This window comes from Colias croceus, chromosome 12, assembly GCF_905220415.1.
Source record: "Colias croceus chromosome 12, ilColCroc2.1".
NCBI lineage: Eukaryota > Metazoa > Arthropoda > Insecta > Lepidoptera > Pieridae > Colias > Colias croceus.
This window is the reverse complement of record NC_059548.1, coordinates 9,950,523-9,975,577: the sequence shown is the minus strand read 5'-3', so window position 1 is coordinate 9,975,577 and position 25,055 is coordinate 9,950,523. Positions and strand designations below refer to the sequence as shown.

Here is a 25,055-nt window from a genome sequence, read left to right as displayed (position 1 = left end):
ACTCCAATTTCAGCATTTTTATAGAGACTATGAACAGACGAGTTTCCAGGTGTCCTGTAAATAGTTGTATATCTATTTATTTACCTATTAAGGCTAATAAATGTCCATTGGTTAAACAAAGGCGAATAGTCCCGCAAATAGCCCCAAATATACGGTCATTAGCTAAATTTGTCACTTTACTGTAGGGTATAGAACACAGAGTACTATTGTATATTAACTATATTGTATCATAAGTCTGTGCAGAATAAATAAATTCGATTTAGATGATCCTGTCATGGTAAATTCAACTTTTCAAGATGGCGATTTGTAGACAGCGTAATTTCATACTTTTCAGAATACGAACTTTTTCGGGCACAAGAATTTATTTTTTTAGTCCTCTTCTTGTCTTGTCTATCTTATACTTCTCAAAAGCTTTAAAGGCGGATAAAACTGAATTTAAACCAAAACTACTATAAAATCGATATAACTCCACGTGTTCGTTGTAATTCAATGGTTGATCGACTTTTCCATTGCATGTAATCTAATTATCAACCCGTTGACCTGTGTTATATTATATAATGTTCATAACAAACCATATAAAGGCTATGTAATGTTACCGTCTGAAATTAGATTCTATTTCTATTTATAAAGCTTCAGAAGTGATGAATAAATGAACATATTATTGCTATTGTCTTTGTTACGTGATTATTTTGCGTGTGTAAAGCCATTTCGACAAACAATATATAAATAAATTTTAATGACAATAAAGTAATACACAAAAAAGGGAAGACAAAATATAAATATTTCAGGAAAATTTCTTAAAAAATATCATATAAACATGAATTTTAATGGAAGGCCTTTTGCTTCATAAAATACAATGTACTTTTTATATTATTTAATCTGATTCAAATATGTTTTATGATTCAATTTTGTTATTTATAGTACAATCGTACTATAAATATCCTGAACTATAACATAATAAAATACACAAAAGCTTTACAAAACTAGAAAAGATATTCTCACAACAAATAAACTATAACAGCCGTACGATTTATCACTTCTCATCAAATTAATACACCTGAAAGCTTTCGAATGTGGAGACAAATATTGAGTCACTGTGTTCACACAGCATCGTTCAATTTATTAGATTTACTTTATTTTTGCTGCGTCATCTGAAACGTACAGATTTATAGCAAGCTTCGCCATAGAACGCGTCAGAGCGATAACCTGACGCCGCGCTATGACGGCGAATTGTGTTGTACTACGCGGTAATATACCGTCAAACAACGATCTGACGCCCATCAAGCAGGTACGCGTTCTATCTGACAGCCAATAGCGCGTAGTAAATTACATCTCGGCGTTATAGCGCTTCAGGTTATCAATCAGACGCGTGTTAAGTATTCAATCTATCTGGTAAAGTCAATATGGCTCTGTCAGATAAAATGCATACTTAGTGCGCGTCGGAACGTTGTCGTTCTGTTACCGCGTAGAACAACACAATTGTGCGTCATAGCGCGGCGTCAGGTTAGCGCTCTGACGCGTGTTAAGAACTCGATATATCTGTTAGAGCCATTCCATAAATTCCCTTAAAGCTTTCCATGAAATCAAAAGGAAAACTCTTTATTGGAGGACCGAATTACATTGATTCAGTGTAAATATTTCCATTATCTATTTAAAGCGAACTCCAACAATTGATTCTTAACAAGAGCACCGAGGACTAACAAACTTTAAGCCTTTGCAAATAGTCTGTCTTCGATTACTTTGTTGCGATGAACATTTTAATTGTGTTTATATTTACCTACTCATATAAAATCAGTTTTGCTACATATTATAATTTTTAAAGCATTTTATGGCACTTTTACTGCAAAATACGCAAACAAATACCAAATAACGGCAGTTAAGTGCCCAGATACTCAGATAGTCTATCTCGAATAATGAATATTCTATTTAGCTCATTCATGAAGCATGTAGGAGCACCTTCCTATATACATTTGTCCACTACAAGTGTCCTACAATATCACCTTCAAATCCAAACAAAACACTAGAGCGTTAAAATCAATACGGACACATTGTCTCGTCGGACTATAAATAGATATTCTGGTGAATTAAGACATCGGCCAATTCATTTTACGACCAGCGGCAATTTTTTCGCAATCGTACCGACGAGCGACTGATTGGACGTTATGGGGACGATTTGATACATATATATAAAATGTATATGTATTGTATGTTGGACAGACTATCATATAGAGATGGTATTTCTGAAAGTAGGTACTTATGATACATTTTCAGGACAGAATTAAACAGAGATTTATGGAAATTGGCACTATAATATCACAAAATTACTGAAGGAATGCCATGAAGTTAACTGCAATTCGAAAAGATTAAGTGTGGTTTTGCGTAAGAGCCACCGATAAAATACTAATCTTTTAAAATATACAAACTTTATTGCATTCATAGAAAAGTTTTTCAACTTATCTTTAGAAATTTCATAAAGGAATTAATAATTATATACTTTATATCCTAACTTCCAGACAGCTTTTTTAAATTATTGTAGGTAAGAACAATTGATAGCAAGACGACGATAAAATAGTACAACGTTTTGATAGAAAAATATTTCATACTTTGTCATCTCAAATAACGTAGGTCCGCCGTCCGGCACTCGCCACTCACACGGGCAAATAATAGACGTGATTTAGGGTTCTCTAGCCACATAGGAATAACACTTGAGGACATCCTTTGTTATATTTCTCAGCATTATAGCAGATACTTATAAAAATCGGGAGTTAATACTATTCCTTGCTAGGTTATATCCGTTTGCATTTTTCTCCTATTTTAATAAAACTTGTATTTATAAATGTTTGAAGTGTAGAACATTACAACTTTTTTCAAAAATTATTTGGGCCAATTTTGCTTTCTAATTTTTGAATTTTCATAATTAAATAACTTTTATTAGATACTAAAGTATTAGAAATAGCTGTAGATCAATACTACCCTACAGTCTACACTTTCCTGTCATTTAATTCGTGACATGCAATATCCGTCTCCCAAAGTTGGGGTAGCGCACGTGACTCAAACAAATATGCCCAATCTGGACATCAATGGCGACTCGGGCGAGCAATTCCACGCAAGGAACTATGCTATCGATTATTTAACTAGTTCAGAATACACAAATTTATAAAATAACTGCTTAATGAGACTGAGAAACTTTTATTTAATACTAGCATCCGCCCGCGACTCCGTCCGCGCGGAAAAATTAAGAAAAATTACGATTTATTTTTTTTCTACGTATTTTTCCGGGATAAAAAGTATCCTATTTTATGCCCAGGATAATAAGGTATAATTAGGTATACCAAGTTTCATCGAAATCGAACCGTTAGTTTTCACGTGATGCCTGAACATACAGACAGACAGACAGACAGACAGACAGACAGACAGACAGACAGACAGACAGACAAAAATTTTTTTAATCACATGTTTGGGCTTGGTATCGATCCAGTAACACCCCCTGCTATTTATTTTTTCAATATTTTCAATGTACAGAATTGACCCTTCTACAGATTTATTATATGTATAGATGATTTACTTTCTTCTTTCTTTCTAATAATTATAATATAGCAATAATTTCGGAGCATTATGTATCTAGCGGAGGTGGTAATCCTTCAACCAAGATTAGATCTTTTTCTTTTTTATTGAGTAATTGTGGCATAAGTGATAAGACCCAAACAGTACATGCATTTGCACAAAATACTGTATCAAGAAAGTTTTAATGACCATTTTCTAGAACAGATCATTTTAGATTGTACAATTAATTAATCACCTGCATTTTCTACCCTTCAATATTCGAACAGGCAAATTCTTAAGTACTTTAAAAGACAGAGCAGGAACGCGATAAACTTTCCTACATATTATTTCCATAACCGACACAGCAATAAGAGCCAAATCCATAACTTCTCGTAAACCAGGAAATCTTGGAAGATCGTAACAAACGGTCACACTTCACTCGAGAGTCACTCGAAGTCAGGAAAAGCTTAATTGTGAGGTGCGAATATAATAATTGTCTGTGATTGAACGATTTGGCGCCGAATTACTCTGTAATTGTCTATGGTATTTAGTGTGTAGGTAGTTCGGTAGTATAACATAGCTTTGGATATGCGGGTAAAATATTTAAGGTATTTTATTAAGGCCTTAAAAGGTTAAGTAACCTAACACGACTTTATGAGCATACACGCTCAGCTTTTTGGAACACTTTACAGCAATTAACAATTTAGCTAAGCAATGCTGATGTTTGTGTACACATTATACATATGTCTTGTATACCTAGGTGTGTATGCATATGTGTTAGGACAACATGTTTTCTACTATCTCAAACGGAGTTGGAAATACATACTAGAAATATACTTACTATATACTTATATCTTGAAAATTTGGTAAGTACGAGGTATCGAAATCAAAGTTGTAGAACGCAAGGAAGTTTTTACTGTTTTCTTTAATGAAATTAGTTTGTAAGGTATTAGATAGCTATTATATTGTATTAGGTAATTATCTCGATCGTACATTCCGTTCAAATTGAACGTCACAATAAAGCTGTCTATGTCCCAGATCCACTGATTAAAGTGAAGCCAATGCAATGTCTTTAACCAATTTAAATGTTTATTATGCTTTGAATTAACTATGTGTATTGTATGTTGTGGATATGGCAGGTATTAAGAACATAGATGTGCGAAAGTTCTGTTGTTCTTTTATCTTAAGTTAAAACTAGCTTTTCCGCCTGCGGTTTTTTCTGCTTCGTCTTAAAGTTAAAAACTCAACAAATAATACACCTCACAAGTTTTACTTTTTCTCTCAAACCAAGCTATCTATTTAAAAACCGCATCATAATCTGTTAAGTTATTTCAAAGATCTAAACATACATAGGGATAGACACAACGGGAAGCGACTTTGTTTAATACCATGTAGCGATAATAAAACGAAAAATACCGAGCCGCTCTGAAAGCAATAATGGATAAGCGGAAAAAATAAGCCATGAAAATGTATATAGTCATGTATTAAATGATAATCGGTACATAATCCATATTATTATTGCTCAAACTGAACAAGGGCTTATAGTTGTTTCCGATGACGCTATAGTTACACGCATATAGCGCGGGTATATGCGGGTATTAAGGTTAAGCTTAATTTTATGTTACAAATTAATTATTATCAGTAGGTCAAGTTATTTTTTTTTGTACCTATTGCTAAAAACACGTCAAGTATGTGAAAATAACTGTAAATGTGAAATTGTGATTTCGTTTTCAATTTTCATTTGGTTTCTTCGTTAAATTAACTTAGTAAAAAATTGTCCGAATTTTGTATTGGGCCTTTGAAGCACTTAAAAAACTTCGCAGTAGCTACATACGACAATTTTTTTAGCAATAAAATTTATTCGTTTACGAATAGGTATGGGATGGAGTAAAGAAGTTGGAAAAACCTAGCATAATCTGTCAGGTAGAAAAAAGAACATAAATTATTGTCGCAGCGGAGATAATACATCGCGCAAAAAAGATTATTTTTCCATTTTAGTGAAATAAGTTTTTGAACAGTAAATATTTACAGTGCTACTAAAATCGTTTAATAACGAAATACATAATTGTAACACTGTATAATCGAAATAAACATATTTGCATAATTATTAATTACACAGATTCTTTTAACCCCTACACAGAGGTTAAATCAAATCTAACAGAAAAAATATTAGATTTGATTCTTATAACCCCTACACCGGGGTTAAATCAAATCTAACAGAAAAATTATTAGATTTGATTTGTGAGCGATATAATTTATTCAATAGCACTTCCATTGAGCACATAGAAGTATTTATTCAGGTGTTTTATAGACAAATATAATATACTAGAACAGGTTGTTTGAGTCAATAAAATCTAAACAAGATGGAATGTTTACATTAGAATATGGGCATGCTTAAATACGCTACGAAATACGAATTGAGAACCTCCGACGTTTTGGCGTAAGTCGGTTAAAAAGCGCTTGTAGATAGGTCAATTTATTTATCTTTTCACAAAAAAGTTACTCATCTCATTCCTCTTGGTGTCATTTTTTTACTAAATTTTAATGTTATTAAAATTAATGAATAAAGTCATGAATAATTCATTAGTTTACCTTTTAAAACCGTGTAGGTATAAAACGCATTTGAATAATACGTTTAATAAATACATACCTACCTACCTGTTTAGTTTTTCATACTACCTACCTACTGAATAAGTAGTAGGTTGGTGGTATTATTATGATTAGGTAACACCCTTGTAACACCTTATAGATATCTCTGTTTGCGAAATAAATATTTAGAGATGCATGGGCCTCTGCAGTGCAAAATTGGATGGGATAAGTAATTTAGCTTTGTTGTTTATTTTTTTCTACTTGTGTGTTTTAAGCAAAAATGTAGTAAAACTAAAAATTTGTGTGCTCCTTGCTGGTGACAATAAATTAATATACCTAAATAAATCTTAATATTTTTAGATGTTCCCACTGGAGTTCCTCGTATACAATAGAAATTACCTAATAGCAGGCATAGAAAAAATCACGAATATTTATAATATTTCCGGTAAGAAAAATGACTGTACCAGTATTTCGTGGTGTGTGCGGTTGCCTCTGTGAACCCACTGGACGTTGACTGCCGGCGAGAGGGGCTCGGTTCCACAAGGAATGGTCACATTTATTGTTCCCTTGTCTGATGCTACCTGGCGAATTTCCACTTCCTCGCCAAGTACGCGCCCGAACACTAAATAAAAAACATACATATTGAACCACCGGGAGACAAAGGCCAAATAGTTGTACTTCGATCAATTCAATTATTTTACCTTCTATTCCAAGGCAGAACAGAGGCACCAATATACGTTCCAGTAACATCCTACTATTTCTACATCTAAACCCTATGAAAAAATCTCACTAACTCTACCTACTTGTAAAGTAAAAAGATTTATTCAAACTAGTTTATTTACATTACACCGATTTTTTTAAATGACGGAAGGCGAAATAATAGGAAACAAAATTCACAACAAACGTCTTCACTCCATTGATAAAATGCATAGACTATTTTTTTTTAGTTGCCTGACATTTGATATTTCAAAATAATTGCCATGCTAAAAGATTGTGACGTTTATTACCTGCACAAAAAACTAAACAGCTGTCAAAAACTGTCTATGACAGTGTATTGTCATAGAGAAAAATATAGATTTTCTTCGGACATGGCCGCTGTATCGGCAATACAACACTTGCAATGTTTTGTATAATCATATTCATTTTTTATAATGAATAAGGTGTTTTATACTTACAAGTAGTGATTAGTGGTTTGTGTAGAGTGCTGTGATATTTGTAATGGATGCAGAGAGCGGATATGAAATCAAAAGAGCCCGTGATGCAATTCAGATGATAGAGACCATACAGTCAATGATAGATGTTTCGGCGGATAGACTGGAAGGTTTGAGGACACAATGCTTAACAAGCGCAGAACTGACGCAGCAGGAGATTCGGACCCTGGAGGTAGGGCCGGTGCAATCATTTTATTATGACATGTAGTTAAAAAAATGAGTTATGCCCTTGAAATACTTGCAAGGCCTAAACTTCAAGGCCTCTGGGCTCAAGGATCCTTTCAATGCCGATAGTAGAAAGTGTAAGCGTGCGCAGTCCCTGTTGCCTTGAAATAATATAATCTTTTTTATCGAATTTCTATTTACTTGTAATTTATTGTTTAAATGCCACATTAGAGATATCTGATGATTTCATACATAAGATTACTGCTGTCTACAATGTCTTGGCGTAATTCTATACATAGTTTCATTTATAAAAATTAAAAACTATAAAAACAAACATTTAAAAAAATCCAAACTCACAAATTCCAAGAATTAAAAATGGAATCTGAACTTTATATTATCACTATATTTTAATTCGATTTAATACATGAATGTGTGTTCTGTATGAGTTATTATAAAATTCAGATTATTATAATACAATATGTCAGTCTTTTTGGATAGTATTAACAATAGTTACTTAACAATTCAATATTTTATATATTGTGATATTGCAATACAATAGATTTACTTCACCATTATGGGAAGCTATTAACACTTGATGACAAAACTGATTATATTAACTTATTAGAGCTTAGCTTGGGCATGTGACTCAATTTCATCACTTAAACATACCCTATGTTCTGTATCTCTATAAATATTTATGTAAATAAATTGAATTAAATGTAAATTCATTACTATTGATAAAACTAGTAGTAATTCATATTAAAAATTTGATTAAAATGACCTACATAAATTAAAGTACTTTGATTGTGCATTCCTTCTCCAAATGAAAATTGACACAAGTATCCAATAAAATCTATAAAAATAAAAATAATCTGAATCTTCAAAATATGAACAAGTAATGTTAATCTCAATTTTCATTTAGTGAGTAATATGTTTATTTTTGATGTGATATTTGTTAACAAACATGAGTCTTTTAATAGACACTATAACAAAACAATTAGTAATGCAACGCTATGCATCATTCAACACAAACAATACTAGAAATGTGTATGTAGGCCTGCATTTGATGAGAAATAATATTAATTCTTTAGAAGATAATTGGACAATCTTTTCTCTGTAAGAATGTCTTTATATGTGCAATGTACAAAAATGTAGTGATAAATGCTTTTTAACCGACTTCAAAAAAGGAGGAGGTTATATAATTTATATTGTTGTATTTAACATAGTAGAATTAAAAATAAAATATTTTGAAATGAAACAACAAAATATGATTTTACTTTTAGGGATGTTAAAATTATTAAATACTTTCTTCAAGTAAAAAGCAGTCTATACTATTTTGTTATTAAGGCATAGAAGTATTAATTAACTACTTACTACATAATTGTGAATAAAACAACATACTACTTTCTTATTAATGTATTCAAAGTAACAAAGTATGTATGTGTTTTTTTAATAAACTAGCTTACCGCCCGCGGCTTCGCCCGCTTTGTCTAAAACGTAATAAATTATATACTAAAACCTTCCTCTTGAATCACTTTATTAAAAAGAACTGTATCAAAATCCGTTGCGTAGTTTTAAAAATTTAAGCATACAAAGGGACATAGGGAAATAGAGACAGAGAAAGCGACTTTGTTTTATACTATGTAGTGAAGTTAATATAAGAGGCATTAAGATTTGTTCAAGTATCTATTGGGAACAATGAAGGGCATTTTAAGTGCTTTTTATATTTGAGACTGAATAAAACCATCTTCAAATATTTACAAACCAAATAAATAAATAAAGCATAGTATAAACTATTAGAGGAAGATGCAAATGTTATATTAATGTAGGTTTTATTTATAAACTTCTATGGAAATATTGTGTTTCTGCTCTACTTCAATAAATAAATCCTATTACTATTATAAAGGCGAAAGTTTGTAAGTATGGATGTTCGTTACTCTTTCACGTAAAAACTACTGAACCGATTACAATGAAATTTAGCACACATATAGAGGGTAACTTGGATTCACACATAGGATAGGTTTTATCCCGGAAATCCCACGGGAACGTTAACTATACTGGTTTTTCTTTGAAAACGCGGGCGAAGCCGCGGGTGGAAAGCTAGTTTGTTTATATAAGTATAAGTATTATTCATTTGAAAATACTTCTAAATATAAATTTATAAAGAATAGAAAAAATTCGATCACGAGGCGGGACTTGAACCCGCATCCTTCGCGCCATTCAAGTCCCGCCTCGTGATCGAATTTTTTCTATTCTTTATAAATTTATATTTATAAAGCATTTGAATGCCTTAAAAACCAAAAAATATAAATTCAATACTTCTAAATATTTTACCTAATCCTAAACTATGCTTGATAAATTTAGAGTTAAATAATAAATACAATATATTTAATTTCAGGGTAAACTAGTGAAACATTTTTCTCGGCAACTAGTGATAAAGGCAAAGTTTGGCGAGGAGCTACAGAGGGAGTTACGGGATGTGCCGAGTTTGAGACAGTGGCTGAGGGTGGTGGGGCTCAGTGTGGATGCTATCGAGGTGAACTTGATATTTACTTGAATACAGACTAATTACAGCTTTGACTAAATTTAATAACTCAGCCCCCGGAATCACAGACACAATAGAAAATACCGATCGGGCCGCTGGGGGCTCAATGGGTTAAAGTAGAATGTATGTGTAATTCTTTTGAGTAATTGAAGTTGTTTCAAATGTTTTTTTATGCTTAATAATTTTAAAAAGTAGCTTTGCATACATGTACTTTAAATTTTGCTATAAAAGTTACCTATTTAAAATATATGTTTCTGCTTCTTATTCCTAATGGGTTTAGTTTTCACAATAAAAAATAGTAAATCTATATGCTTAAGAGTTATCCAGGCTATTTATTAATCAATGAGATTCTGACTAATAATATTTCTCATTCAAAACTATTACGCACATTCGATCGCCTGTAAAACTAAAGGAAACGAAAAGTGGACATTCAAACACTTTCATATTTACAATATTCTGTATAATTCATAATAATAAATAAAGTAACCGCAAACGTTACACAAAGTAACATTAGAATGTCGTAGACACGTTCAGCGGCGAATGTATTACATCACGTTTAAATTATTTAGCCAGCGTTGCACCTTAATATAAACAATAATGTAACAAAATTGCATTCCAGCGTATGAGTGCTACGTAATATACATATATATTGTTTTATTGGTAGCTTGTAGAATGTTGTTTAAAAATAAAAGTCGTTATTATGTTTTGTTTCTATTGTATAAAATTTACTTAAATGTATTTCACCTTGAATCAAACACAAGAAAAATATATTTAAATATTAAGTAACTATAATAATTGTTATTCTCAATTAATTTGAATGTCATAGATACATACAGGAATGAAAAATGTATAATCTTTATTCGAAATTAACCATCTTTGCTATCCTACCGCAAGTTCCAGTAAGAGCTTAATCTTTTCCAATAAATGCTTCAACATATCATAAAAATAATCACTCCGTATACACATCTCTATATGTTATAACACAATTCTATAGCCTCAAAATCCACTATTCCAGGCGGTCTGTTCCCGCATATCGTCGCTAGAGGCTCTCCGGGAGCGTTCGGAACATGAGCTGCGCGCGATACTGTGCGGTGCGCGGGATGAGGAGGTGCGCAGGCTGGGGCGGGCCATGCAACGGCTTAGGAGTTATACAGGTATAGTAGAAGTAGTAGAAAGTGGTAGAAAGGTATTTTTTGTCAATGGAGATTTGGAGAGAACTTGTCTAACACATAAAATTAAAACCTTGTTTTTTACAGAATATTTGCTAAATTGGAACTGATTTAAGTTATTTGAAAGAAGTTTTACAATTTATTGACCTTTTTGAATTAAAAATATAGAAATATACTAATTTTTGAATTTGAATTTGAATTTTCTGCGACACAAACAGAGTCTTCTGACACGAGTTTACGCCATTTTCCTCAAATTAGATTTTAAAAGATGTATATGCTTTTTTTTGCGAAATTTGAAATGGCCTTAAAATTTGCAGAGGCCCTAGCGCGGGGGCACGAGGCGGTGGAGCTGCCCCTGTACTGGGACAGCTGGGAGCGGCACGGGCGGGGCTCGCCGCGCACGAGGGACGAGCGGAACCACAGGCGGGCCCCGAGGGCACAGGGCAACGGTGAGTGGGGCACGGGGCAACATTGCAGGGGTCCGAAAACTATAAAAAGATAAACTTGGGTATTTTTAAACAGTGTATTTAACCCATTGAGTCCCAAGCGGCCCGATCGGTCACAGACACAATAGATTTTCTATTTCGTCTGTGGTTCCGGGGCCTGAGTTACTACAAAGTTTTGGTTACCATTGCTCTAGAGAAAGGCAAAATTATGAATAAGTTATATAAATTTCAAGTATTAACGATAATAAAACTATTGAATTAGGATTACTAGGATTAGGATATATAAAGTTTTGTAGTCACAGCCACAAATAGTTTTGTCATGCCCACAAAACAATAAATACCATCTGTAACATCTTCGTATACCATGTTACTGTTGATGTTGTTGGCTGACATTAATTAAATAAATAAATAAATTCTCCACACGTTTCCAGGCGGCAAATCTCCCACGACCCCGGTGGGGAAACGGAAGCAGAACTCCCACTTGCCCGCGCCGGACTCGCTGACGAAGTCGCGCTCGCACGAGTCGCAGCTGTCCGTGCGGCCGGACGCGTCTGATCATAGGTTAGTTTTGTTTATCTAATATATAAAAATCAATGCCACTTTTCGTTGTAATTCCATAACTCGAGAACGGCTGAACCGATTTCGATAATTCTTTTTTTATTATATTCCTTGAAGTACGAGGATGGTTCTTATGTAGAGAAAACGTTAATATGTACCACGGGCGAAGCCGGGGCGGACCGCTAGTTTATTATGAAAATTTCTAAGATGATTTTGTAATTAAAAAGCTATATGCAAAACAATTCACATATTCTATTTATCTTAGTTATTTGGTTAATTAGTTGGAATAAAAATATAATAATCAGTGATAATTCTATTATAATACTCTGTCAGTTTCATACATATATAATTATAAAAAAAAAACTATGAAACCATATTATATGGTGTTATGTTTATGCATTACGGATTATATCCGTTGGATAAATCGTTGATACATTAGTGTAGTGTAGATATTAGCACTACAATTATTATACACACTACATACAGTCAAAAAACACACATTAATTCCATAAATTTTCTTCCAGTGATAACAGCCAATCGTCAGCAGTTGGCAATACAGAAACGAGTCCCCCCGCCTCACCGCACGAGCACGAACATCCACAAAGGATATATGATACTCATCATGTAAGTTTGGGTGAATTTGTATGAGAAAACACTGAAAAAAAAAAAACTAATATGACTCTATGTTAGATGTGGATGTGGTGTGTATGAGAAAATAATGAAAAACATTAATAAATGACTGTATGTTAGATGTATTTGTATGAAAAAACGACGGAATAATTATAATATGATCGTATGTTGATAAGGGTCTTTTAAATACTAACTGTCTGCGTTTATAGTCTGTTCTTCAAAATTTAAAATTCATATGTGTATTACTTATTAACAATATGATAGGAGAGTGTTTACAAGCTGAATGATGAATTAAGTTTGATTCTTTGTTACACAAGCTAATATAAATAATTAATATAAAGCTAAATCTAGAAGTATCAAAAGTAATATATTAATATTTAGATCAGACAAAGCTGTATCAATTAGTAGAAATATAAAAATTGATTTCCTACCACAATAACTTAATCTTTACAATACCATTTCTCAATTCACAGGGCAGTCCCGCCATGAGCGTGGGCGGGCCGCGGTCACCGCGCGTGAGCACGGTCACGCCCATGACCGCGAGCATGGTCACGGTCACGGGCACGGGCGCGACCATGGGCGCCGTGGGCGGCTGCATGGCGCACGATATAGCGCACCGCTTCACGAAAACGTTCAACATGATCGCCACTTGTGACTTTTGTGATAAGCAAATGCTGTTCGGGTCGGGCTTGAAGTGTAAAGAGTGCAAGTTTAAGTGTCACAGGTAAAATAAAGATTAGCTAAAAGGTTTTAGGATAAAGTGTATTCATTAGGATTAGGCTAGAGAAAAGAAAGAACACAAAAATTTACCAGTGAAAATAAAGAACGTGCGTGCCGAGCACACATGTCAAAAGTGGTCTTTGGCAAGATTCAAAGATACTAAAATCGTCGCCCTACTCCATGACGTGACGGAATTTCCATGACGCGACCTTGAAATTTTACTCTCAACGCGCCTTAAGAAGTTTCACTTCAAAAATTATATAAAAACTTAACTTACTGCATTCCGTCACTGGCTGTGCAGTCAGATTGAATTGCAGGAAGAAAGATACTAATAGATATTTAATTTATATCCTAATAAGTAAACTTTACATAATCATATTAGGTGGATTATATCAGTCAAAAAATAACTAATACATATGTATATATTTTGTTACAGAGATTGCGAGAGCAAAGTGCCGCCGTCCTGTGGGCTGCCGCAGGAATTTGTTAATGCGTTCAAAGAGAAGTTCCATAAAGACGGTATGTACATTATGTATTTATAGTGTTTTTTGCCTAAACAAAGAGTAATATTTTTCAGTTATGTATTTTATAAAAATTGTATGAAATAAGTAAGGAGTAAATTTGTAAATTATAGAAAATGTTTTAAAATACTTTGGTTTTTAATCAAACATTTTTCATAGAAAAGAGAAACAAAATCGATGCTTTTAAAAGCTATGTGCTTACCAATAAAAATACAAATAGTTAAATTGCAGAATTTCAATTATAATACGTATTATTATTTGTTATAGGTGGTTATTATTTATCATCTCCGGGTCGAATCATCCCCCCGCTAACACCCAAACGAAGACAGAGGCCGCCAGCACACCATTATTCGGTAAGAAACACAATTATACTGTTTTTTTTATTTAAGTGTATGTTTGACATATTACTGAATTTTAAGACTTATATTTCTAATCTTGATTAACATTTATACATTGGATATACTATAATTTCAAAAAATAGGTTCTAATGTCCTGAGTTTTATATTTTAAAAGTTACAATTTCCTATCATTGTGTTGTAGGTATCATATTTTAAACCAAAAATTTAAAATATCTCCATATGTATAAATGAATCCCATCACGCGTGAATGGCTGCACCGATTTCGATAATACTCATTTTGATGTGTTCGATATTGTCAGGAGAAGGATCTTATGTAAGAAAATCTCAATAAATTTGCCATAAAATTAAGAAAATGCGAAAACAGTTAGTTACGTTATAAAAATGTATCTGTAGATTTATGAACAAAAAAAGATACAAAAGAATAAATTAGGAAATTATCATCATAGGGCAACCCCGACTCATCATCGAACACGTCATCGTGCAACAGTTCGACCCCCTCATCACCGGCTCTAGCCCCGCCGGCGCCGGCTCATCACCAGCATCACCACCACCAGCAGCAGCACCAGGTGGACAGGAGACGGTTCCACTTCCCCGGTGAGTGGAGTGAATAAAATATGTAATGACGTTTCAAAAGTGCTTCTAGAAGAAGACGTCTAATTGAATAAATAAATGTTTGAGTTGAGTTTGAATAAATGTCTTTGTTAGCCGAGTGAGCAATAAGCATGCCTGCAAAATGTATGTCAGTTATTGCTAGAAAATATTTACATAATATAGAGAAGAAGAAAAAAAATCCCTAATAAAAATGTCACTTGCAGATGTGAAACCAACAGTGTCGAGTCCAAACCACACGTCAGCTGTGCAGTCACCCGCGAGGACCACAGCGGACTCCAAGCATGATCTCACGTGCAGTGTAAGGAGTGGTGAGTGTTATAGAATAATTTAATGAAAGAAAATATGTTTAATTACATTATATTTATACACTATAATAATTAATAGTATAAGCCATGACTTTTGTAATGTGAAATAATAGAAATGTTAAAATGAAACGTACCTTGTTGCTTGAATAGTACCAATTAATTATGTTGTAAAACTTGTAAGTATATTAGTAAACAATTTTTCATTGAAAAATATGGTCTTAGGCTAAAATTCTTACAATACTGAATTGTACGATATTGCATATACAATATTATGTTTGTTATCGTTTAGTTAAAAACGAATTGAGCAATCGTAGAAATTTTTTAACAGCAGAAAGCTATGAAATGAAATGATATTTTTTTTATCCTAAAAAAAAACAGTTGAATATCGAATGAAACACCATAATTATATGATAAAAATATATATACATATATAAAACTCAAAGGTGACTGATATAGTGATCTATCAACGCACAGCCCAAACCACTGGACGTATCGGGCTGAAATTTGGCATGCAGGTAGATGTTAGAACGTAGGCATCCGCTAAGAAAGGATTTCCCGAAATTCTTGCGGGAACGGGGAAAAACGAGGATGCACGTACGAAGTCGTGGGCGGAAGCTAGTCTGTAGATATAATTTTCTACATGTTTGTAGTTGACAACAATCACACATTTCTGTAGTACTTAAAACACAGCGATAAATTACAGCGAAACAACAACAAAACGAAAGAACTAAACACCATATTATAATAACTATGTTCAAATTACAGAAGGTTCCGGGCAGGTGTCTCTCAGTGGTTCTGGTTCGACTGACAGTGGAGGTCCGGCGAGAGACAATTCTGTGGATCTCGCTTCACATGATGAGAGGTGGCCGAGGCAGAATAGCGTGAGTTTTTTGTTACTAACTTTGGTTTGAAGTAACCTGTTTAAGTAAGAAAAGAAACTATAGCCGTTATGCTACAATTTTTTTTTGTATGGTTTAAAAATTTGATAATTAACAAAATGTGATTCTCTTCAATTCACTTTCCACCATCAAGTAATCATAATAAAAGCATTTGGGATTGTTTTTTTTAATTATTCGTCTTTTAAATGAGAAGACACAATAAACAATACTTTTCAAGTTGATTCAGTAAAAAGTAAAAAATGTTAAAAAATACACATTTAAAAATATGTCTATAAAAATCAGTGTGAACCGGGAACACACAGTAATTATTATTAGTATAATATGTACAAGACTTGTCCACTTTACCAAAGAATGAATCTTTAAACATAATGGGGAAATAACAACACGTAAAAGTTATTTGTAAATAAATAAAATACATGATTACGCCGAAGCTTTGAACAAAACTTTCTTATCAATCTGCCGAGTTAACAATTCATTTCCGAAGTGACGTTACTGATAAGAGAATGTCATAGTGCGAGTTGAAGCTTGTAGCTTTGTAGTGTTTTTGTTCAAAATTTGGTTTTATATAACATTTAAGTTAATATGTCGACTATAATACATCGCAGGAGGTTGTTTGAGGAAGTATGTGATTGAGTTGTGTTATTTTTTTTATGAAATAAGGAATTTTTTGTGTGAAATAAGGTGTTACATTGTTGAATTGGTTTTAGTTTATTTGTTTTAGATTTGGGTTGTGTTGATGTAGTATTTACTAATGACTAGCGGTCTGCCCCGGCTTCGCCCGTGGTACATATTTAGCAATAAAAGGTAGCCTATGTCCTTTCTCGGATATCAAAATATCTCCATACCAAATTTCATGCAAATTGGTTCAGTAGTTTAGGCGTGATTGAGTAACAGACAGACAGACAGACAGACAGAGTTACTTTTGCATTTATAATATTAGTATGGATTGTTATATGAAATATTAAATAATATTTTTTGTAAAATCACATGTCACATTATCTGTATAATGGGCATAGGTAATTTTAATTGATATTGTTTTAATGTATTTCTTTTTTTAGTTTAAAAATATTCGTATTTGGTTAAAATAATATCCGTAAAGATAAAGCATAATGTGTGGAAAGGAGGGGTTTTTTAAAACGTAATAAGTAATAAGGTTACAAATTTGCAAAAAAATATAAATTAACGATATTTATACAGCTCATGGTGATTATGTAGCGTACTAAAAGCAAAGAGACACACAATCGCCTATCAAATTCGCAAAAATAATTCCGAGCAACATTCTATGAATCATTTATTCAAAATTGCATCTTATTTATTGTCTTTAATATCTATATATATAAAACTCAAAGGTGACTGATATAGTGATCTATCAACGCATAGCCCAAACCACTGGACGTATCGGACTGAAATTTGGCATGCAGGCAGATTTCATGACGTAGGCGTCCCCTAAGAAAGGATTTCCCGAAATTATTGCGGGAAGGGGGATGCACGTACAAAGTCGTGGGTGGAAGCTAGTTCGTTATAAAACTCTGCCCAATAGACGCATAGGCAGAGTTTAGCTTCAGACAATTTCTAAACACAATTATTGTGAGTGTAGTCATTCATTGTATGTCAACGAGTACCTACTATAATTATCAATCATGTTTAGGGGGGAGGGGTCTTAGTTTTTGTGGCGAAATATTTCCAGGGGCGGTCACAGAAAGTGTGACACAGCGTGACAACCGGGGGGGAGGGGGTCAAAAAAAGTTAATTTTAGTGTGACGTATTTTATAAGGGGATTGGAAATTTCTTCAACAGCTGTCCATGAAAGAGTGGGACATACCGTACGACGAGCTGAAGCTGTACGAGGTGATCGGCGCCGGGCGCTTCGGCACCGTGTACCGCGGCAGCTGGCACGGAGCAGTCGCCGTCAAGCTGCTCCACGTGCACGCGCTCAGCGACCACTGCGCGCCGCTCGACACGTTCAAGCACGAGGTGAGTGTAGCGCGGCAGCTGGCACGGAGCAGTCGCCGTCGAGCTGCTTGACAGCGCTGGTTAGTTTTACACAAAGGAAGCAGGTTGAAGCAGACCAAGACAAATTTTATATGGCAGCGCCCAGCGCTGCCCAGCGCTTGTTGAAGCTTGTCGGAACTTGTGAAATGAAATGAATGTATTTATTGCCACAATAATTTGGATACAAAAAACTTAAAATCTACTTAACCTAATAACAAAATTGAAAATGAAAATATAAAAAAAGTATATACTTGTCGGCGCCGTTCAGCGCTTATCGGCGCTTGTTCATATACTTTCCTGCGTGGGTTACCAGCGCTGTCAAGCGCCGGTAAGCACTTATAAGTTTCCAGCTTTCTTTCTGCATACGCCCACACATGTAACAGCACGAGACGCTTACCAACTTATCAGAAACAAAAGTTCTCTGTGAAAATAGTCTCTAATACATTATTTAAAGGTTCACAATCAAGTAGTGGTTGTAATTGGCGCGCTGCCAAATTTGACTTTACCTAGTGCTATTCTATTATAGACTCTAACCCACTAAACATAAGATACAAAATCACGAAGGTTGCGATTCGTGACTTCGTAATCTTCATCAACTTTGTGCTATTTTATTATAGACTCTATCCCACTAAGCATAAAGCACACCCCGGACACTCCATACAAAATTAACGTTTTGACAATCACACTGTAGAGACTGCAAATGTGTGTGTTAACGCTTTATGGTTGGCACATTTGTGACTAGCGTAAAAAAAATTCGCGTTTTTCTGATGAAATACATCCGTAAACAGCACAATATCTAACGATTTTCTACGAAAAACGATAATCACAAATCCAAAATAATAAAATTACTTTAAGTCAATTTGATTAATGTTGTCAATCTTCGTTGCGTATCGTCCTTGCAGACAAATACGGACCATTTTTAGGCTAATCGTGCGGGGTGAGGTAAGTGTTTAATTTTGGCGGGAGGCGGAGAGTGTCCGTTCTGTAGCGTTTAGCTACTATTATGTATTCTGTGCATAAAGTCAAAAATCCCGCACATGGCAACACTCCGCAACACGCCTCGTCCTACCCATCACTTTTGTGCTATTCTATTATCGACCCTAGTTTCCTTAACATAAAGTCTATATTCCCGCAGGTGGCTACATTCCGCAAAACACGGCACGAGAACTTAGTACTCTTCATGGGCGCGTGTATGAAGCCCCCTAGACTAGCGATTGTGACGTCACTGTGCAAGGGCATGACGCTATATACGCATATTCACCTGCGAAAGGATAAGTTCACAGCGAATAAAAGTGTGCTCGTTGCGCAGCAGATATCGCAGGTATGTTTGGAATTAAATATTGATTTGTTGTGTTGTTTTTTTTTTTTTGTTTTTTGTGTGAAGTGTGAATACTTGCGTAAATATACAATTTTGTCAAGCAAGCGACAATATTTTTTGTGGCATGAAATATATGCACAGTGTTTTTTATTTTTATTAAATGCCTTATGTAAACTATAATTCTTCTATTTTCTATAATATCAGAAAATTGGTGATCGACTTTTAGAAATTTGTTGAAAACTAATTGTCCCTAAAAGTTTATGTGTGTATTAAAGATATAAGTTGATGCGTTATTTTATTTTGAAATGTCAATGAAAACTTTTTAACTTATATTTTCAGGGTATGGGCTATCTACACGCGAGAGGAATCGTCCACAAAGACCTCAAAACGAAAAACATTTTCTTAGAAAATGGCAAGGTGGTGATCACGGATTTTGGTCTGTTCAGTGTCACGAAGTTGTGTTTCGGTAACAAGTAAGTTTATCTTTTGTTAATATTATTAATTAACCTAATCTTATTCCTTTCAAATGACAATATTGTTACATCCTTACCCTCTTCGACACATAAATAGCACATTATCTATCTTATTACAATAACAATAAAGGTGACATTCGACCGCAGCGCTGGCGGCGACAGTCTGGGCATCCCGTCCGGCTGACTGAGCTTCTTGACACTCATTACTAATACAGACCTTATTACAAATTATATTTAGCGACCATCAACACATTTACCAATATCATCCTTATTTTTGTATGTTAAAATTCGTCCGTAGTCCTCGCGGCGATAGTCTCGGCATTTCAATTATCAATATCACTCTTATTGCCATACAAATAAAACTCACATTCGCCTACATTCCTATCAACTCAACTCAATATCACTCGTATTACCATACAAATAAAGCTCACAATTCCACAGCCCCCGCGGCGACAGTCTCGGCATTCCATCCGGCTGGCTGTGCTACCTAGCGCCAGAGTTAGTACGTGCGCTGAGGCCCCATGCGTCATTGCACCTGCCGTTCTCGAAGCACACGGACGTGTATGCGTTTGGGTATGTTACTTTATTTATTTATAAGTGATTTAGTGGTACTTTCGGTACGGACAAATATATTTTATTTGATTACAGACCCAATTTACATTATATTGTTTTTCTATGATTTTTAGCTAGTTTTTATGGGTTTTCCATCTAGGTTTATAAAATTTCTAATCTTACGTACCTAACATAAGATTAGAAATTTTTATATTACTGAATACAGTAATATAAAAATACAGTGATAAACAAATCAATACCATACTATTAGGTTGATTTTTAAAATTCTTGTTGTTGCGTAAAATTTCACTAAGGCATAACAAATCTCTTTTGTTTGTTATAAATAAAATGTTCACTTTTTACTACAATATATAAAACAATCATTATACTGTACTATAAAAAAAAAACTATCATTTTACATACGAATATATCTCTGAAAATTCCAGAACTGTGTGGTACGAACTGCTATGCGGCGAGTATCCGTTCAAAGGCCAGCCAGCAGAGGCGGTGATATGGCAAGTGGGCAAGGGGGCGAAGCAGTCGCTCGCTAACATGCAGGCCTCTAGAGATATTAAGGTAAGTTTCACCTCAAAGTCTGTTTTAATATTTGAATTATAAGTTTGTATGAACATTTCAAGTTTCTTGTATAAAAGCTGGTATGTATTAAATCAAGTCTCTTAATTTGGTACCACACTAAGTAATGAATTTATACACATACAATTTATTCTGGTATGTCAGAAAATACTGAATCAGCTACCATTCTCAGAGTTCCCTTTTACCAGAAACACATGATTTTTGAAGTGATAGCACTTCAAAAATAATAAAACCGTTTGCAGAATTTTATATGCAATTAGACAAACATTTAAACTCTCCTTTTACCAAAGGGCACAAACAATAATGATAATTTAAACTTACAAAAGTAGCTATATACAAACAAATACTAATAAACAATCCCCATTTCCAGGACATCCTAATGCTCTGCTGGTCGTACAGAGCGAGCGAACGACCAGACTTCCCGCACCTGCTCTCCACGCTCGAGAAGTTACCCCGCAAGCGTCTAGCCCGCTCCCCTTCACACCCGGTACACTTGTCCCGTTCCGCGGACTCGGTGTTCTGAGAGCGGCTCGGCGCGCTGTGCGTACGCCCGTAACAGTGCAGTGATGTAACAACAGTGAAGTGATATAACAGTGGAGTGATTTGTAACTGTGATGTGAAGTAACAGTGATTTATAACAGTCATTTAACAGTGGAGTGATGGAACAGTGTTGGAAAGTGGGATGGGATGTGGTAAGTGGGAGGGGTAGATATTGAATCGAAAATTTAGTGTATTTAAGGTGGTTTTGAATGTTTGTTTGTGCAATTACGTTTTCTGGCATTCTGTCGCTATTTTTTTTTTAAATACATATATTGGTTTAAAATCTAATTTAACAAAAATATATCTGTCTAAAGTTGTACATTTTTTTATGGTTATTGTACATGGGAAACATAATTGCACAAATAAATGTTTGAGCCCAATCTTGTGTCTCACATTTATTGACCAAATGATGAATTAAGTCATCTACAAGAGTGCCTATTTGTACGCAATCCAGTGGTGAACACCTCAAATGTCTTTGGTAAAATATTTTGCAATAAAAAAAAAAAATTAAAATCTATTTTATTATGTGTTGCAAATAAGTGTCAAGATTTATAATTTGAAAACACAATTGAAATTTATTATTTTTTAATAATTTTGCATTGAGATAATATTACTACGTATGGAGGAGACACCACGAACAAAATCTGTGCGCCATTTTTTTGCTCTAACTTAAGTTTTAAAAATTATTATCTAGTTAGGTACTTACCGATGAAAGTTATTCCTTTGCACTTTTCCATATAATTTGTGCAATATCGTAACACACACGAAGGCATATTTGATGCGTTTCACTTTAAAACAAATAAAAAATGAGCGTGCCGTTACGCCATATGGCGTATGTTGAGCGGAACATAAGTGATGTAGGCGGTGTCGTCTCCATATTATGTATATCTCAATGTAATTTCGTAAATTTTTCCTTGTTGTCCAACAGTTATCAAAGATTATAAGGAATTAGCGTTTAATGAAGAAATTCGATACTGTAACTGACGAATTGTAAAAAAGGGTAACATAAAATTTAAAATTGTTTAAAATGCATATTTTCAAAATTTTTAAAAAGAATCTTATACATACTGCTGCAAGAGAAAATGTTTTAAATATTTAAAATATAAACAAAACTGCATGCTAATAAATTATAATTTTTTAAATGTGTACATAGTCATGACAGACAATGTTTATTTTAAATTGTAGTGACAAAAATCTTCACTTTTGTAACGAAATAAAGGGCTAAGAGCCCAAAATACATGGTAAATAAAATTAGTATTCGCGTTTTGAATTTATTACTATACAAGTTATAGTTTTAAAATTCAATATAATAATTTTATACAACGGTTGGTAAATGCAATCGAAAATTTTATTTTATTTCTGTATTACGTAAGTAACACTTATAATAAACATATTATAATGAGTTCCCAAGTCCAGGGAAATTCTTAGTGAAATAGCTGCATCTCCCCTTGTCTAACTAAGGGATTTGTACGATTATATAATTAATAATTAATAGAGATAAAATGTGAAAAATATGGATTTTGGGGGTCTGTTTCTCAATGTCTAACTAAAAGTTGTAATGATGTTATCTTGAATTAAAGAGAATCTGAAAATACATTTTTAACTATTTGTCACATTTTTAGAAATAGTTACATTGGATATTAACAAAAGATTTGTAATAGTTATTTTAAAAATACTAGCTGTGCCCTGCGGTTTGGCTTGCAAAGAAAATCACAGGCAAAAAAGACACTACTAATCACACTTTACGTTGATATTAAACTATTTTCATTTCAAAATTCATCTGAATGACAGACAGACTGGCATTTTCCCATTTATAATATTAATATGGATTACTTGATACCTGAGAAACAGACCCTCTATGTCTTAAGGGCAATGCTCATTATACTTTATAAATATAATGTTAAAGTAAGAATCGAACGGGTACTTGCTACTTAGTATTGTAACGAGAAAGCACCTTACCTTTAACTTGTTAAGCTCTGATCTCTGATGTCAATAGATAGTATTTTCGTATTTGTAAGTAAATACTGAAAATTCGACTGCATAATATAATTGTACATAGCGTGTTGACTTTTTGTTGTGTGCAATGCTTATTTTAAGTAACGAAGGATTTTTTTTAACTAATTCATGGATTTAAAAATGATGTTCACACTTATCGAATGTTGTTACAATATTGTGAACTTTGTCATAGAATATTATTTGCATAATGTAAAAGTTTTAACCATACTCAAACTCAAACTCAAACTCAAACATTTATTTATTCAATTAGACTTCTTCGAGAAGCACTTTTGAAACGTCAATACATATTTTTATCATTTACCACCGATTCGGAAAGCAGTATCTATGGAGAAGAATCGGCAAGAAACTCCATAGTTGCTCTTTTAAATCATTTCAGTATTACAATTTAATTTTACAAAATATGTAAGTAACCGTACGTATATATTATCATAATATGCCAAAGAACTGTCCTGCGGTTCTCACGCGAGAACCCTCCATGGGTTTTTATCTTCCATATATTCCTTAATGCTGTAATAGGCTCTCTGAACTAAGACGTTTTTTACATAATTCTTAAATTTAGCACTACTAAACTCTTTAATACTATGAGGAATTTTGTTGTAAAAAAGTATACCTTGACCCATAAATGAATTTTTAACTTTAGCTAACCGGTAAAATGGCATTTCAATTTTATTTCTGTTCCTTGTGCCATAACAGTGTCTATCTCCTACTCTTGTGTGTAAGTCTGCGTTTTTGTGTACATATAAAATATTATTAAATATATACTGTGATGGTACAGTGAGGATACCAGTATTCTTAAAGAGATCTCTTAGTGAGTCCCTAGCACGTAAATTATATATAGAGCGTATGGCTCTTTTCTGTAATATAAATATAGTTTCAATATCTGCAGCCCTGCCCCATAGAAGAATTCCATAGGACATAATGCTATGAAAGTAGCTAAAATAAACCAATCTAGCCGTGTCTACATCGGTGAGATGCCTTATTCTTCGAACTGCATATGCAGCTGAACTAAGCTTAGCAGCGGTGGCGGCAATATGGGCCCCCCATTGTAACTTCTCATCTAGTGTCAATCCAAGAAAAACAGTAGAATCCACAGGGTATAATACCTCCCCGTTTAAAATAATATCCCTTTTTACCTTTTTTACATTTGGAAGGATAAATTCTACACAATTTGTTTTTTTTGCATTTAATAATAAATTATTAGCAGTGAACCAATTGGATATGCGTAAAAGAGCAGAGTTTACTTCGTCAACGTTTGAGTCATGTCTGTCCACATTAAATATTAATGAGGTATCATCTGC

General features: G+C 33.8%; 2 protein-coding genes across 2 annotated transcripts in view; one reads left to right on the top strand and one right to left on the bottom strand.

Moving 5' to 3' along the window:
* Nucleotides 1-7,050, bottom strand: part of LOC123696533 (Down syndrome cell adhesion molecule-like protein 1 homolog) — a 52,030-nt gene extending 44,980 nt beyond the window's left edge. The window contains exons 1-2 of the mRNA XM_045642807.1: nt 6,834-7,050; nt 6,597-6,754 (exon numbers count right to left, since the gene is read on the bottom strand). Of these exons, the coding sequence (XP_045498763.1) occupies nt 6,597-6,754; nt 6,834-6,882 (207 nt within the window). The 5' untranslated portion in view covers nt 6,883-7,050. The remainder of the gene's footprint in view (nt 1-6,596; nt 6,755-6,833) is intronic.
* Nucleotides 7,051-7,218: 168 nt separating this feature from the next.
* LOC123696519 (kinase suppressor of Ras 2) lies at nt 7,219-22,320 on the top strand. The gene is made up of 18 exons (XM_045642780.1): nt 7,219-7,515; nt 9,907-10,044; nt 11,069-11,207; nt 11,540-11,671; nt 12,100-12,229; nt 12,751-12,850; nt 13,330-13,580; nt 14,013-14,095; nt 14,365-14,450; nt 14,903-15,050; nt 15,272-15,376; nt 16,139-16,254; nt 18,070-18,246; nt 19,400-19,585; nt 19,922-20,055; nt 20,497-20,628; nt 21,054-21,183; nt 21,572-22,320. The coding sequence occupies exons 1-18, from the start codon at nt 7,351-7,353 to the stop codon at nt 21,722-21,724; spliced, it is 2,505 nt and encodes an 834-aa protein (XP_045498736.1). The 5' UTR covers nt 7,219-7,350; the 3' UTR covers nt 21,725-22,320.
* The last annotated feature ends 2,735 nt before the right edge of the window (nt 22,321-25,055 follow it).